The 18232-nt window shown below is 42.2% G+C and overlaps 1 protein-coding gene across 5 annotated transcripts in view; it reads left to right on the forward strand.

Moving 5' to 3' along the window:
• The window catches only part of MEF2D (myocyte enhancer factor 2D), a 449440-nt gene that overhangs the window by 321974 nt on the left and 109234 nt on the right, over nucleotides 1–18232 (forward strand). For all 5 annotated transcript variants that reach the window (XM_078671232.1, XM_078671228.1, XM_078671231.1 and 2 more), the window contains one exon: nucleotides 1547–1750. In XM_078671232.1, the coding sequence (XP_078527358.1) occupies nucleotides 1547–1750 (204 nt within the window). The remainder of the gene's footprint in view (nucleotides 1–1546; nucleotides 1751–18232) is intronic.

Raw genomic sequence — 18232 nt, forward strand, 5'->3', positions numbered from 1 at the left:
GGAACCAGTCCTGACTATCTGATGTATTTTCCCTTAGGTAGAACTGCAGCCAGAAGTTGTAGAAAAACATTGGACTTTGTGAAATATACTGCATTTAGGACACTTTTGTCATAATTGTGATTTTTTTTGTATTTGTCATAGGATTAAATACCCTTTTTCAGTTATTTTCTTTGGTATTTTTTTGTTTTTTTCTTTTTATCCCATGATCGAATATTCCTGATTTGTTTACTAAATGTAAGTTTTTTTGAATAACGAGGTTAGAAATGTATAGGTTTGTCATGTCTTGACTGTATTGTCGTTATTGCACAGTCCACAAGCAGTTTTGTATGGACACAGTATTTTCTAGCGTTCCCTTATGCTTACAATACACGAAACGTATAATTTTACCTTATTCAATTTCAAATGTTTCGTTCTCATTTGAAGAATTATAATGGATTTGAAGCTTTTTATCCTTAGCAAGTAGAACCTGGAAAAGAAAACCACTAGCTTGAAAATAACAACTCTGAGCAGTCTTCAAACAGACTGTGACATTCAGAATTTGTGGTTCTCAAGTTATTCTTCAAAATTCTGTTACAGTGATTAATGTTTTCCTATGAAGCGTCTTTATTGATTGGAAATATTATTTTCTTGCTGCCAATGATTTCTTCTCCACGGCACCTCAAAACACGCTTTGTAGACTTAAGAATTAGATTTTATAAAGCTCATTCTTGGTGACTTGATGGGGAAGTACACGTGGTTTTGTCGGGAGGGCACACTAATGATTCTCTTTTTCTGAGATAGTTAACCACTTTTGACTCAAACATTGCAGTATAATTTTCTCGCTGCACACTTGGGGTGTAAAAATAAAATCCATTCCAGAAATGGTCATATAGGGCAATGGAAACGTGCATGTTTTGCATCCCACACCGCACCTACTAAGCAGAGTTTGGTTTCCCTACAAACTATCCCATGATTTTTCTTAATAGTATAAAAAAAATTAAATGACCTGAAGCAAGGAGCAGCGCTCAAGAGAAGGGTGCAGCGGAATGGGACCCACTATAGGAATGCTAATGCCAAAACAATTGGAATCACCTTGCCTATGAGTAGACCAAATATGGAAAGACCATAGTGAATTAGATTTAATTTTGTTGTTATTAATAATTAGCACTTCTATAGTGCACAATTCTAAACTAGTAGTTTGACCTCACAGCCTCTTTGCACGTAGTATGACTTTGTGCTACAAGGTGACACCCTTTTTCTTCACTTCTGCCAACTACCTGAGTCTTCCTCCACTTGAAAGATAAAGCGTAAAGTGCTAGATTCATCTCCTGTAATAAGGTATTTCTAGAAATCAGTTATTTTTCGAATACTGTTTTTTTGTTGGGGTTTATAGTGTTCAAACGGACATTAATGAAATTAAATATTGCATTCCTGAAGATGTTAGGTGTGAAAACGTTTCCCCAATTAAATTGTACCTGTAATATAGGTGCAGACTCCTGAAAAGCTAAAATTCTCCTGCGTTGTCGTTCTATCCTCTAATGCAAGTGTTTTGCTGGATTAATTACAGGTCACTTTCACAAAGCGAAAGTTTGGTTTGATGAAGAAAGCTTATGAACTTAGCGTACTATGCGACTGTGAGATTGCTCTCATCATATTCAACCACTCGAACAAGCTGTTCCAGTATGCCAGCACTGATATGGACAAAGTGCTCCTCAAATACACAGAGTACAACGAGCCCCACGAGAGCCGGACCAATGCGGACATCATTGAGGTGAGAGATTTGTCCTTCAAAGTTTCTCTTGTGGTATTTCTTTTCCTTTGAAAATTTACGCTTGCAATTGATTGCAGATAATGTATTTGGTACAGATATCAACAGCCTGAGGGTAGGAGTGTGAATCAAAAAATTAACTATTTATAGCAAGCCCTTGCAAAATGCAACCAGCACACAACAAGGTGTCTAGGCCTGGTGTTGCTACTGTCCAATCAACCTGTACATATTTAGGGTTTACTAGGGAAAAATAGGCAACTCACAAATTGTCTTTGGCCATTTGAGGCACAAGATTCCAGACACAATTTCAAAACTGTATATTGAAACGCCACCTACCAAATTCATGAGTTTTTACACCTGTTGGGGAGGACTGACCTCCTTGCGACAAGTAAGGTTGTTAACCCCTTGCCTGCGCTGAACGTTCCGCGCTAGTGCACGCGACGTCCCCTGAACGTCGGCAGCAGCGGTGGGGTTAAGCTTTGCCCGGAAGGGTACTCCAGATAAGGCAGCACAGTTTTTCCTCAAATTGTCTTTCGTGCTCTGCTGTTGTCATAATAAAGATATTGACCTTCAAGGGTTAGTTCTTGTTTAAAGTCTACTACATAGCAGGCAAGGGAGGAGGACAGTTTCTCCTCATTGGTTTCTAAGTGATTCCAGAAGCTTCCTTGAATCAATCATTTAAAAGGGGTGAGCAGGAAATTACTTTATCAGCTTTTCCTCTTTTTCAACAGACCTAATAGAAAGACTAGTTGTTCTGCTGTGTCCATTGCAGAGTTGGGTGGTAGAGGAGGACAGACTCGAATAGCTCATTCTCCCCTACTTCTAAATTTTAGAAGAAGTCAACTTTGAATAACTTTGAGGCACACTCAGGAGTTCACTTTCACCCTGTAATATATGAAATTATATGGTGTCTAATTCTAGAAAAGCTTTTTTATGTAATGTATATACAGAGGAGGTGATCAGGGCAACTCATGCTTTGTCATTTCTAAATTATACAGAATGTCCCTGTAATAATTTAGAATTGGGTCAGTTGATCTCTAATAAACAGAATGCAGTTTTGCTATAAATATTAAAGTAACATGTATAATTTCCTTTCAATACTTTCAATCTTGGAGTCAGCCCTCCCATGCCTGCTATGTCCTTGACTGAAGAGCTTAAAAACTGGCCAGTGTTGCAAGATACTGCCGGATGTGTCTTCCCTTTTGAGAAGGGTTTGAAAAAGTAAATTTATGGCTACCCGCTCTAGTCCTGCCTGCAAATGAATTACAGGTGTGAAGTCCTTAACTTGCAGGCATTTGTTGGCATAGATGTACAGTCAAGCAGTGAAAGTTCAGGTGAATCGTCGTTTTTCCAATCCAGTCGTCCCAGACTTGTTTCAGAACACTTCTAGTATCAAACTGAGCAATGGCAATGATTGGTGGTATTGGAAAGAGTCCTGCGTCTTATTAAAGTTTAGATATAGTTTGTGAAGGAATGGCAACAATGAGCCCACCATGCAAATAGGATGATGATATGCAAAAGTCTAAGACATGCAGCAGTGGGCAGAAGGAAGTGAAACTTTGAAACGCAGCCCGAGCTGCAAAAATAAAGATTGTCCGCAGTCAAACAAGAGCCGGAGTGAAACATACGCAAGTGCATTGTGAAAATGTATATAATTGACCCAACATACCTTCGTGTTTACATGGTTTAAAGTTAAAAAATAATTAAGCAAAACGTGATTTTTCCTTCTTCTTGGAAATTGTCCACAAACAAGGCTTTGTGAATTACATAGGTTTTCACCAAATGTTCAAGGAACAAATTGATATTGTTTGCAAGCAACACTTTTCCCATATTTGTTCACATTAGTAGTATTGCAGTTCTTAATCCTCTCCAAACACGTTTGGAAAGAAAGTGGCAGGAATGCTTGAATGATTGCCGTGATGAGGATTATCCATCCTGAGATCACCTGTTGTACATGGAGTCCCTCAGTCTCCTCCAATACCTGCAGTTCCAATGTTATGCATTTCGTTTTATATGAAGTTGATGTCTAAATCAATCCACAGTTTATTTTTACAGTGTAAGGGCCAGACAGTGTGGTTATTCAGTATTTAAATTAATGTACGTTCCCTAATTCCGTCCTCACATTTTAGGAGAAGGATTCTGTTTTCTGCTACATTGCGTACAATCAGTCGGATGGATTGAGTGACTCGGGGAGTCTGAGGACGGAGTGTGCAAACTGCCTTAAGAATGATTGTTACTATTTGATTGGGAACTTGTTAGTTTGTTTCCTAAACTTCAGTTTTTTGCATTGCTTACACTCTCCCTGCTGTAAGCAATATAGTTGTCCATGTGAGGGAACTATCCGTTCTTTTGTATCTGATGAATTCCTAATAATTGTGCTGGAATGTTACCAATGTATAGGCAATAGTGACGTATTTTGGATTCACTGTGTGTAACGTTGAGATATACATTAAGAAAGCCAAAACTCGCAGAGCATTAAAGTGTATGCTGGTATGACAACGTGTAAAATTTAGGAATATTGTTCGTGGAAGGGATTCGATCAGCCAATTGTGGTTTGTCTGTTATTCCTGGTCAACCTGGCTCCATATTGTTTGCAATGAAGCATCAATGGTCAGATGTCTAGCAGGCAACAGTTCGAATCGTCACAAATAACTTTGTTTTGGACTGCGGCCTTGGTCAACTCGATGATTCCTCTCTGATCTTCTCAAGCAGTCTGCCTCCTCAGAAGGCTTGTAAATGAAGGTATATGAATTAACCAAAAACACCAACCACTGGGACTGGGACAGGGACACTGAATTTCTGTTCCATACTTCTCTTGCTTGGCCAAACTATGTGATGAAGGATTAAACAATCACTTTACATGAATGTGCCTTTCTTCCCAAATTGTCTTGAAACCGTGAACGTTCGCATCAAGCACTGTATAAAAATTAACAATTGTGCTTATTCTGAAAGTCTCTCGAATAGGTTTATGTCGCACAGGTCTCCTTTCACAGTATTCTTATTCCCGTTATTGAGCTACAGCAGTCAAAAAATTACATTTATTGTCACATAGCATCACCCGACATTTGCTTTTCTTTTGGCAGATAATTGGTTTCTATTGTTCATGTTTCGACCAGCCCATTAAGAGGTTTAGTTAAAAGAAGGTCAGTATAGATTCTCCAACTCCTGTATTTACCCTGGAGGGCATGTGACATCACAAGGGAACTGTGCACGTTTAGATATTTGGGAATTGAAGTGTTTGGTGCTAATAAAGATGTATTAGATGGCAGCCTATGCACCGCTATTGCTACCCTGAGACCACAGGTTGCTTTTTGGAAGAAATTACCATTAGCCCCTGTAGGCCAGATCGGTATCACAAAGATGATAAAGCTGTCTTGAGTGCTATACCAATTAGTTAACCTACAAGTGCAGGTGCCGGAAGCAATTTTTAAGGAATTGGACAGCATTTTAGGGGATCTGTTAGCGGTCAAGGTAGGCGACTATGTGCACTAGCTAAATTGAATGCCCTATGATAGGTGTGAATTGGTGGCTTCAGATATCACACTTTATTATGTGGCATCTCAGCTTTAGTGGTTGATGTGTTGGTTAGCTGTTCATAACACTGCTGCACAGAGACGCCGATTAAAAGGACAGGATTATATAACTTTGTGCCATCTGACCTTCTGGGTGGATATTGGCAAATCAAAAAAATTGTCCAGAACCAAGGAGTTGGCAGTACCAAGGAGAGAACAAGTAATTGCCGTGGAATTTAAGAGGAGATATCTACCCCATAAACTTAGGTGTTTTACACCGGGAGAAGCTTTTTTATCACCACCATCACTATCATTTGGACAACAGTGGTTGAGAGAGACAATAAGTGGCAATCCAAGCAGCCGTGTCTCAAGCTGTGATACAACACAGCCACAGTGATATAAAAGTTACATTTATTACCCAGAGGGGGAATAAATCCCTAATTTTAATAGTCCTGAAGAAGGTGGTTTTAAATTTATCCGCATACCACCGAAACGCATAGACGCCAGTCCACTTGAATCCAACTTAAAGGAATCGTGGGTAGGAATAAATATTTATCCTACCTGTGTTTTCAACATGATGTTATACGTTGGATCAACTTATGCAACAGCTCATGTGTAACTGTGCAAAGAAAGGGTTCCCTGTTTGAACTGTTTTTAATTATTATTATTTTTTTTTTTTATTGTGTGCAGTTTTGTTGCCGGATTTTAACATTAGTGTGTATTGTGCTAGGCATTGTATTGCATGCCATACATGAATTTTATTGACTTTTTGCATTAAGATTTCATCTATACTCTGCAGATCAGAGTTTTTTGCAAAAAATAAAATTGTGTCAAACGCTACATCTTGATTTGGGGTATATATCTAGACATAGATCCTTGCAAGTTGGATGAAACATATGAGTGATGCTTTATGAGCATACTTTGTAAGTGAGTCGAATTGTTGATATTACTTGGTTTTCCATGGGGAAGTTCGATTTCTCTACTCATAACATTGCTGCAACAGGATTGCTTCTTTATGTCATACAGCATGGTAAATTAGTAAATATGCTGTATGGTAACCATAGACCTGCTGCCTCGTAACCTAGATTGTTGAGGGTTGCATTGCACTGCTAGAAATTAGTGAAAAAGTTAGACTCTGGAAGTAGCCCAATATGCCCTAGCTATTATTTCAAAATTAAAGACTTGAGGCAAAGCAGGAATATTTGCAATAGGCTCTTTGTTCGTGAATGGACAACTTTTATAATTTAAATCCCTCATGATTAATTTTGGCTTACACAAGGAACAATTCCTAATATACATTGGACTCATCAATGCACTTAAAACAAACTGGAACATTGTACATACAGAATTGGCTGTCCTTGAGCACATACAGACTGTCTACACAATGGTTGAGAGTGGACACTCTGCTACTTGGATGTATAGAGCCCTGCAGAACGATATGCATGATCACGCATCCCCCTAAAAATAGGGTGAATATTGATCTGGGTAAATGTGTCCGTGATAAAGAATGGAGTTCTAAAATACCATGCCCTCATGCTGTCTCATGGAATGGCCATTGTAACTATATTCAATTTAACATCCTCCGCAGAGCATATTTGGCTCCAACCGTACAACATAAGATGTGCCCCACTGCAACAGCAAACTGCCAAAGATGTACACGGGACAGGGCTGGTTTTTGGCATATATTTGAGGAATGCTCAGTTATAGCTGACTATTGGACACAAGTTGCAGAGATGTTGAGGTGAATAACAGATCACAATGTCATACATAATCCTGAATGCTGCCTCCTGGGCAGTTCTCAAGTCTAGAGACTGGTAATGTCAGTCTTTAGATCTTGTGCTGCTGTTGGCGAAGTGCATGATTGCTATGAAGTGGAAATCCACAGAGCCCCGTCCCCTATTAAAGACTGTCAGTCTGCGCTCCTTAAATAGGTAGAGAATGAAGTTACAACTAGAAGAAATTAAGAGCCTTATAAAGATACCAATAGCAGAACAAGGAGATGAATCATGGGCTAGAGTAGGCAAGATTAATAAAGATGATGTGTTACCCTCTTGCATTACATAGTACTACTGTCAGTAATCAATATGGTGTATCACATTTTACAAAATATATATTGGAGTACACAAATACACAATTTGAGTATTAATGTGAGCCCAAAATCAGAAATGTCCAGAAAATAAGTCATCATATACTTCATAGCAATTATATAGTCCACATCTGCACTACAAATTTTGGGTTTACAGTTCAGTTCATTATACTTTTATTCGATACATGTATCATAAAAAGTACAAACATACAATACATACATATATATTAAAACCACTTCATCATTACAAAAGAAAATTATTTAAAACTGAATAGGAAAAATGCATTTAAAAATCATATGGAGATATTGACTGTAGACATGAGTTGCAACAACCTTAACCTGGTAATCCATGCACATGATAAAAACTTTGCAACCCCACAAACCGTAACCATACAAGTGGTATTGGAGGTAATAATACGTAGGGCTGTTTTATAATCCCTTACTCCAAGATTCTTAAAAACTGGCTTTAACCATTTGTTCCTAGCCTGAGTATATGCTTTACAGGCAAAGATAAAATGACCTATAGATTCTTCAGGGCAAGAACAACCCGGACACTTCCTATCCTCTTCCCGCCTTCTACCCCACCTTGACATAACATTTTTAAGAGGGAGAGTGCCATGTATAAATTTCAGATAAAGAGTCCTATCCCGGGGGATCTGGATAAAATCCAAGAAAGGTTCTAACTTTGTGGTGGGCTTGTGGGATAAAAAATTCTCAGTTAATTGGCCCCAGTTTGGGTTGTGCAGAGCCTTAGCCTCTATCCAGTCCCAATAAAGTTTTTTTACCGTTTGTTTCGGTGGGGGAGATTGGGAAGCCCAAGCATCGCTTAAGCCCACGCTAGCTGTAAGCTGCTTTAAAACATTTAGCCACTTAATCTTACCCGAGGTATTTAGTTTTAATATTTCATCAAACACTAGAGCATAATTAACTAATTCCGGGGTCCTCCTGAGGCGCACCCAAAATAATAAAGGACGAAGCTGGACAATGTCACAAATGGACCTCCTACCCAGATCGGCAAATAATGGTTTTAATGGGGTTGAGACTGGGAGCGAAACCAAGTTTCTCATAAACGTATTCTCGGCTAGTACAAGAGCTTTAGTATTCTCAATGCCCCATATTTCTGAACCATAAACTGCTGATGCGAACGCCTTTCCCTCGTAGACCGACAGGGCTGGAGCTATTGGTCTACTCACTGAAAGGCGCTGGTTCTTTAAAATAGTGCCGGATACTCTTTTAACCCCTTCGACGCTGACGACGAGCTGGGCTCGTCATGAGGTAGCCTCCTCGCACGCTCATGACGAGCCAGCTCGTCATGTAACATGCACTTTACAAATTCTCAGCGTACGAGCGGAATTCCGCCCGCACGCATCAGGTTAAGATTTAAAATCATTTTACTCATGTGTGGTTCCCATTTCATTTTATTACTAATTCTAACCCCGAGGTAGTCGAACTCTTCCACTACCTCTAGAGGTGATCCATTCAAGGAAAGATGAATCTTCCTATGATTTCTTTTAGCAGTCATAACCATTAATTTCGTTTTAGTGGTATTTATCGTTAGTCCCCGAACCTGACAAAAAACACTAAAACGATCAAGAAGGATTTGCAGGCCTTTGGGGGTTTTAGATAACAGAAGGGTGTCATCGGCGAAGAGGAGCGATGGTGTTTTCTCCCCGGCAATAATAGGAGCGTCTGCCGGTATTTCTCGCAGATAGTTCACCACTCCATTTATGAACAGAGAAAACAGGGTCGGGGCCATCACACACCCCTGCCGCACCCCTCTGTTAACAGGAATACTCTTAGTGAATTGCCCCTGAGTCCCCCACCGAATCCTAGCAAAAGTACCCTCATGTAATTTGATTATGAATTGTAACAAATAGGACGGGAATCCCATGTCCATTAAAACCTCCCAAAATTTGGCACGGGGGATTACATCAAATGCAGTTTTTAAATCTATAAAGGCCAGGTAAAGACTCCCTCTGGCTATTGACACTGATTTCCAAAAAACGGCACAGAATCTAAAAACCTGGTCCATGGCTCCTACGTTGCTTCTAAAACCTGCCTGGAAGTGGGACAAGATGTTATCTTCCACTAGCCAACACTCTGTCCGATTTATAATGACCCTGCCAACTACTTTTTGAATAGTATCAATTAAACTAATTGGTCTGTAGTTGGCAGGGTCCTCTCTTTCGCCCTTTTTAAAAATAGTAATAACTTCAGCGCCCTTCCAGGAAACAGGTACTTGGTGGCCGGACTGGATAAGATTCATAATTTTAGCAATAAAATCAGCCCAGACTATGGGCTCATACAACAGTAAATCCCCTGGGATTCCATCGGGGCCAGGAGCCTTACCCGGAATTATTTTGTGGATTGCATCCTGAACTTCGCGGGGCGTGAACAACTCATCTATGTTGTCACAATTTAATTGGACCAAACGGCCAATGCCCAGTACAGGAGATGTTGACACATCTTCCAAACTGCCTTCACCGTATAACTTGGAAAAGTGGGAATGCCATTGGCACTCCGTGATATGGTTGGGAATAGGCTCAGCCCCTCGCCTATCAAGGGTATTTATTAATTTCCAAAACACAGTGGGGTTTTTTCCATGCGCTGCATCTTTCAGCGCCTGCCAATGGTCCTCTTCCCATTCCTTCTTGGCTGTCGCAATACTTTTGCGATAGTCATGTCTTGCAGCTGTTGGGTCCTTGTTTTTTATGGCCAGGGAGATAGCTTTTCTCTTTTCTCTGCAATTGGCTGTATACCAGGGATTACCCTTCCTTTGAGTATGTTTAATCAGTTTCTGCCCCTTAGATTTTTTAATAAAAAACATACCAATCTCACCTATTAGGTTCATATACTTGGCTGCTGTAGTAGGCCCCTGGGAATGGGGGACTATTGGGGTAACTGATGACAGGTCACTCAAAGCGGCCAGAACTAGAACCTTGATGTTATCTAGTATCTCTTCATCGCACCTGACTACGTTCCATTTAAGCCTACGGTTGCAATTAGAAGGAACTACTTCTTTGGTAATCATCTCTTTGGGAACTCTATTGCTGAACTAGTCTCCCCAGAACATTCCCATACATAGGGGATTGTGGTCGCTATCTGTCCTTTGACTGACCTTCATATCCACTAGGTTAACCCAAGACCGAACATCCAGAAGGATGTAGTCAATCCGTGATGGGCTACCTATTCGATTAAATGTCATTGCGCCCGAACAAAGTACGACCATTTAGGGCCCGTAAGTCATGATCTGAAACCAGGGCATTTAGCTGAATTGCTCGTGCAGACCACTTCTTGATTGGTGCCAGAGTTAGAGATGGTATAAACTGGTTCCCAACTTCATTGTATAAACCCAAGAGATCCTCTTCATCCAGGGGCTCAAAGGTACAGTTAAAATCACCCCCCACCAATATTGTGGAATTGGTGGGGAGGGAAGATAGCCTGTTGTCTAGCAACTCCAATATGGGTGAGGTTTGACCACCCGGTAAACCTCTGGCATAAACACAAAAGAGTTCCAAGACATTGTTGCCAGACGGACTTTTGACAGTAATATGTAAAATATCATTTGAGGGGACATGGTTGACAGTAGTGACACAATTCAAATCTATCCTAACCCAAATGAGTAAACCTCCTGATGGACGCCCCTTCCCCATTGAGACGACAGGAACAAAGAATGTGGAATATCCATTCTTATATTCTGGCCGGACACACCAGGTTTCTTGGAACATACAAATATGATAATCATTTAAAAAATTATTCCAAGCTGGGTTAGCAAAATTTTTTTTTAGGCCTGCTATATTCCAAGACAGGATTTTGATAGGGAAAAGGGATGATGAAAGGTCTTTAGATGGTGTCACAGTAACAATTTCCCTTACTATTATGTCTAAACTGGTACTAACTTGATTGAGTGGTACCTCCCTGCTATTATTAATAGATCCCGTGCCCAGGGAAGTCAGCACCCCTCTCTCATTAGGAACTTCAGGGGACTGAGATGATGGTCAGTCCACCCCTTCTAGCCCACTGTAACGATTATAGCAAGGAAATATAGGATGGTTAAGCTGCGGACCCCACCCTTCTCCGTTCGGCTGGGGATCACCCATCCAATGTCTCCCCATCTTCCCAGGAACTAAATTCCAGCCTTCCTCTTCAACCCCCCCCACTTTTGGGGGATCTGGTAGGTAGAAATCTCCCTCCTATTACTCCCTCTCCCTGACCCTCTATTAGACAGCCTCAGCCAGCTCCACCTGGCATCCTGATGGACCTCTTGGGTATAAAAAATGACAATGGTTTGGCTGATACCACTGACTTATTATCACATGGAGGAAAGGAGCAAATGAATTCCACCAGTCGTGGGTCCTCAAACGTGATAACGACACAATCACCCTTTATACTTTTCTTATTCCCACCTACCCAGGGGGCCCTCTCTACCATAAGAATGTTCTTGTTTAGTCCAGGGGGTGGCGGATAATTTTTGTCAAGCCAGTGGCAAATTTTATTTTTAATTGCCCAGAAGGGCTCTGAAACAGAGGTGGCCAGTTCAGGAATGCCAGTCAAAACAACCACAAATGGACAGGCATCAGGTGGTAAATTGATGCTTCGGCGTATGTTGGGATTTCTGGGCTGAGGTGGTGGAATAATGAGAGCTGGGGTACTGGGAGCCTTACCCTTCACAACACAGGGACACACAGAGGTAGGGGGTTTATTAGTACTTTTTGTATTGTTCGCCAGTAGTGTAATACTGGGCGGGCAAGTTGTAAGTACAGTGGTGGCCCCTGCGGGAGGGTTTTTAATAATAGGCACCTTATTAGACACGGAAGATGTTGCGACAGTGGTAGACAGACTCGGGTTGACCTTCTTGGAATCTTGTGTTGAGAGAATAGATTCAAGTTGATGTTCAATATTGGCAAGTCTAGTCTCTAAGGGCAAGAGTAAAGATTTAATAAGGATGGACATGGAATTCAATAAAGAGTCAATCCCACCCTCTGGGTTAATTGAAGAATCATTGCTGCCACTAGCGTCCAGGATACTAGCCAGACTGCTATCAGGCGTTGTATCATCTGGAACACCCAATGATAGTAAATGAGGGGTGGAATCCAGCATATCAATCACCGAATGATCATGGGTAGCCAAAGGGATCCTTTCCTCTACCATCCCAACACCCGGGTTACCCTCCCCAACATTTGGTCCCCTGGCCTCTTGTACAATTGTGATAGGGGTGTCAGTTAAAGTGTTCAAAGTATTTAAACCTGACATAAAAGTTTCCGAGCTACCCACTTGTAGAGATTCATTCTCACGATGGATTTCCACCACTGTTGATACTGTGTTATTCAAAATGGGGGTAGCAGTAGATGGTATATTCAAAGAGGGGGGATCAGTGGGTAGTGATGATGAGCACATAACAGGAAATGGGTCAGCAACTGGCTGGATGGGGAGAAGAGCAGAATTATTTATTCCTTGGATCGGGGAGCGTACTAAAGCAATATTGCCTAATGATGATCTTTTGGCTTGAACAAGATCCATTGAAACCCTCCTTTCCATAAGTGAAATTCCCTGGTCAATCAAAGAATTAGTGCGCGAGATGAAGTTATCTAGAGTGCCAATAACTTTTTTTGTTTTTGCATTGCCCGCTCTCTGGCTTCGTGTTTTACATGTGGACATAGTGAATAGTTAAAAAAAAAAAAATAATCACTCCTAAACTAGAAGGGGGGAGACAGGGTGTAAAGAAAGATAACAAATGCTCGACAAATACTAAACAGCAATTTGGTGAAAATACGAATGGCGCGGAAAACTAACTGTATATATAATCGATACATGAAATAAGTGGTTGCTTAACTTACAACCCAGAGGAGGAGACCATAACAAAGATGCAAAAAGTAAGGATATAGAGGCCTGCCCAGCGCAGCGGGACCAGTCTGGTAGGTTTATAGGATGTACGTAAGAGGGGAGGAGCCTGCAGGGAGAGCGTCTCAGCTGGTGGCAATGGAGACGGGCAGGCGCTCCTGGGATTTGTAGTCCTGCGCCCACCCTCGCTGGCAGCCCTGCACCAACAAACGCCCCAAGATGGAGTTTGGGCGTTTGGAAGGTTCCTCCTCAGTCCAGCGTTTAAAGAATGGCCAGTGACAGTCCAGCACGAAGCGGGACCCGCGAAGCGGGTTCCGCAAGAAGTAAAAGGAAGAGCAGTCCGGGGTAATGCAGCTCGCAGTCCCAAATCCTTGGTAGGCAGACAGAAAAAGCAATCCAACGAAGCCCCAGGCACAGGGAAGAGCAGTCCGAGGTAATGCAGCTCGCAGTCCCAATCCTTGGTAGGCAGACAGAAAAAGCAATCCAATGAAGCCCCAGATACCGGGGTTTTTTACAGCGCTGAGAGCTGGGGAGGAGCCTGCAGGGAGAGCGTCTCAGCTGGTGGCAATGGAGACGGGCAGGCGCTCCTGGGACTTGTAGTCCTGCGCCCACCCTCGCTCGCAGCCCTGCACCAACAAACGCCCCAAGATGGAGTTTGGGCGTTTGGAAGGTTCCTCCTCAGTCCAGCGTTTAAAGAATGGCCAGTGACAGTCCAGCACGAAGCGGGACCCGCGAAGCGGGTTCCGCAAGAAGTAAAAGGAAGAGCAGTCCGGGGTAATGCAGCTCGCAGTCCCAAATCCTTGGCAGGCTGACAGAAAAAGCCATCCAACGAAGCCCCAGGCACAGGGAAGAGCAGTCCGAGGTAATGCAGCTCGCAGTCCCAATCCTTGGTAGGCAGACAGAAAAAGCTAAATTGTCATAGACCAGTAATGTCATCTTAATAAGAATTGCAGTCGACTGTTTCGTTTTTAGTAGTATGATTTGAAATGGATTTATTCTTTAATGTCTGTTAAAATAATAATATCGGAAAGCTAGACATAAGATCAATATAGTAATCTTTACATGCTAAATTTTGTGCCGAGATATAAAATGCATATACTCAAGACTATCATGCTTACCCTTAAACGACATAATGATATGTAAGATAATATATATTGTTGAACCGAGTGAAAAAACAGTAGGAAGGATAGTGTTCTGTAATGTTACTAAACAATTGTAATATTTGTTATCCACTATTGTACAAATATAAAATAGCACTAAAAGAATGTCAGTATAGATTCTATACCTGGAATGTGATTCCTTTTCCAAAGACCTTTTGAATGTAGGAATCATTGGACGTCGATGATTTTTTTAAATTTCACCAGTGAGTGTTTTTTTAAAGAAAATTTTGGCTTTGACGTAAAGTGCTCAAAATGTATATAGTGCTTTTATGTGAATTGTTTGTCAAGGCGACTGCTAAAACAATTTAACTTTTTTATTGTTTAAAGCTAAGCATGCAGCAATATAAACAATCATGTTGTGCTATTGTTAATATTCAACTCATGTGTGCTTCTGTATACTTACTCAAAGTGACAGTAAAGAAAAGGATGTTTGCTCTATTTTGTCCATCTCACGTCTCTTCCGGAGGATCTTACATTTTTTGAATCCGTACGTCACTATACTCCTCTTTCACTGAACACTTTTGTTTTACTTAGTGTTTCTAAGACCAATTATGGCCTCTCCCACTAGCAAGAATAAACCATCTACCTCATCTGTTTGAAGTGCTTGGGATAGCCCTCCTCGTGCAAATATGAGTTACACACCATATGTAGTGGTAAGATCTAATATCTTATTATTGGTTCAAGTGGCTGAAATAGTGAGTGATTTAGCTGTGTTTTTTAGCAAGACACCGGACAAAATCCTTTATTGTTTTCGTCCCATTTTTGAGACAACACATTTGTTAAAACAAATATCTCCCCTTTGCTCAATAACTTACTCAAGGAAATTATAAAAAGATTTTTAATACAAACGAGTCTTTACATTTCCTAAACATTTCCCTTGCTCCTTACGGCAGCAAATTGCAGTGGGATATCATAGAACTTATAAAGTCAGCTCATAGGCAACACAAAATATCTTGAAATCAGAGATCAATCGATGAAAAATATAGCTTTGGAAAATGATTTAAAAAAACCTTACTCCTTACAGCAAAGCATGATAAAATATGGGTATCAAAAGACTAATAACATCAACTGATGAGCAGTAAGAGATAACATTGAATCAAAAATCAATTCATGGTCAATACAAGTTTATAAAACAGCTAAAATAAATTGAAAATTTTAAATCAAGTAAATTAATTAGCTGGATTTTTCAAATGTGCACTTGCTTTATTAACATTAAAGATACCATTGTGAATAACAACGTTAACATTTTAAACAAGTAATATGCGATTTAGGGCATAGAAAAACCGCATGATTGAAATCTTGGATTCCGTAAGAACATAGATTGCATATCTGCTCATTTCAACTAATTATTTTCGAAGCTTCTGTGATTCATCTTAATGGTAGCAATTCACATCTGATAATAAGTACCAAACGCTGAACTTTATGATCTGTATTCCATTTCAAATACGGCTGCATTCTCTTCATGCTACAGGAGGAGCATACCATTGTGCGTCTATCGCCCGTTAGGCAAGGAGCCATATCTGATTCCATACTCAGTAATGGACTTGAATTTTTTAGGACTAACTTAAATTCCGACATGGATAGGTTGCCGGTGCCTGTTTTTTTAGCAATGTAATAGCAGATTGTGTGATCCGGTGAGTAGAAGTGTATTTTGACAGAAGGTGGGTTCTTGCGGCAGGAGGCATTGTGGTCTGGTAGATGGCGTGAGCATGTGTCCAGAGAAACAGCATTGCGACTGGAGTTGTGGTCTTGTGTCTGTGGGTGCTCTGGGCTTGCAGAACATGTTGTCTGGTGGCGGGAAGGTAGTGTCTGTAGTAGTAGCAGCTGCGGCATATTATCAGGAGTCTTGGTAGGGTCATGGGAGATGGTGCACGGTGGCTACGAGAAAGTAATTTGCTTGCAAGAGAAGTGGTACAGGACAGCAGGAGTTGTGGACAAGCAGAGGAGCTGTGGGCCTGGGAGTGGCATTGTCAGCCGAAGACGTGGCCTTGTGGCAGGAGATGTGGACAAGCAGAGGAGCTGTGGGCATGCGATTGGCATTGTCAGATGAAGGCGTGGCCTTGTGGCAGGAGATGTGGACAAGCAGAGGAGCTGTGGACATGCGATAGGCATTGTTAGCCGAAGACGTGGCCTTGTGGCAGGATATGTGGACAAGCAGATGAGCTGTTGGCATGCGATTGGCATTGTCAGCCGAAGACGTGGCCTTGTGGCAGGAAATGTGGACAAGCAGAGGAGCTGTGGGCATGCGATAGGCATTGTCAGCAGAAGACTTGGCCTTGTGGCAGGAGATGTGGACAAGCAGAGGAGCTGTGGGCATGCGATTGGCATTGTCAGCTGAAGGCGTGGCCTTGTGGCAGGCAGGAGATGTGGTCTTGAAGGCCCTGAATTCCAGCCACTCACTGCTCAGCCATTGACATACGCTGTGAAGGTGGGCAGACTGCTGAGCTCCTCTGTGGTCGGGCAGTGAAGCATTTCAAGCTTCAGCCATCTGTGTAGGAGCTGTTAATGTTCTCTAGTGGAAGTTGTGCCTGTTAGTCACAATGGCTCTCCTTCAGCCGCGAGTCTCTCGGGAGCAGGGAGGCAGCCAGCGGGTCCTTCGTCCCCAACGAACGCAGTAACCTTGCCTCAGTCGCTGCACTTACAGGCCCGCTCGAGGTGGGGGTGGCAAGTGCAATCAGACGCTGATGAACAGCAGGCCGGCTCCATGTAAACCGCTTGACTTTTTCGCTTTCTTTTTAAGACCATAAAATCATTAGTGTCTATTGTGGTCTCAAGGTCACTGCAAGGTAGCGCGGTGTGCAGTGGAGGGTTTCCTATTCAGAGCTCCGCGCGCTCAGCCCCCGCTTAGGTACTCGGGCGCCATGACTCCGCGGCGGAGCGCGAGCTGTTACGCTGCGGGTGCGCGATGACGTCAAAGGGGCCGCCACGTGACTTATGTTTACAGCGGAAGCGAAGATGCCAGATACATACAGGGTCTCCTGACATGTAAACTGTAATATCTATAGGACACGGCCTGAATCTGTTAGAATTCCCCACCCTCACTAAAAGAGAAAACAGCCACCCACGCCACCACGAAGTAATGCCTGCTAAGAGTACAGACACAGTAGTGTAGCAAGGGAACCACTGGACCTAAATGGAAGTAGAAATATAAGGCCACAAACTCTTGTGTTAGTAAAATATTGGAATCGTGGCAGTGAAGTGGCCCCCTGCACACATCTGGACTCCCGGGCCCCAGCACTAGCGATTGCAACTCACGTGTCCAAAGGATGTTAAACGGAGTTTTATGACTCGGTGTATTGGTCCTAGTGTTGAACGATAATACTTAGATGGGGTTACTATCACCAGTGGTGTGTTTACCTCTCGGTGGCCGACGTGCAACCTCTCCCTGCTCAGAGGGGTATATACAATGGGGAGCGTGCATGCACCCCTAATTACCCATGTCCCCTCATGAGTAGAGGCATGACTTGGCACACGCTTATAGGGCTTAACTGGAAACATTACTATCAGTGTAATGACCCTGCGGTGGTAAGTAGATGGCCTCACTGTGGGAATGCATTATGAGTTTTTTTTCTAAGTGGTATCTAATAGGTAAGTGCAGTACCACCTTTCACGACTGGTGCTTTACTGGTGGATGTCAGAGGTCATTCTGGAACAACATTATTAGAACCATATTATCATTTGAGCAGCATTTAGGTGCCTTAGTTAGCGCTTTGCACGAGGACCTGTACCTGTGGTCGATGGCGCCATTAAAAGCTGCAGTGGGGTCCGTGCTCAAGCCCATCTTGGGGTCTCCAGGGCAGCTGTAAATATGCAATGTAAATTGCAAACCCCGGCACCTTAGGCGCACCGCAGGTGAAATACTTGATTTGGGGAGCGACACCTCGGT

This window comes from Lissotriton helveticus, chromosome 12 (genome assembly GCF_964261635.1).
Source record: "Lissotriton helveticus chromosome 12, aLisHel1.1, whole genome shotgun sequence".
Lineage (NCBI taxonomy): Eukaryota > Metazoa > Chordata > Amphibia > Caudata > Salamandridae > Lissotriton > Lissotriton helveticus.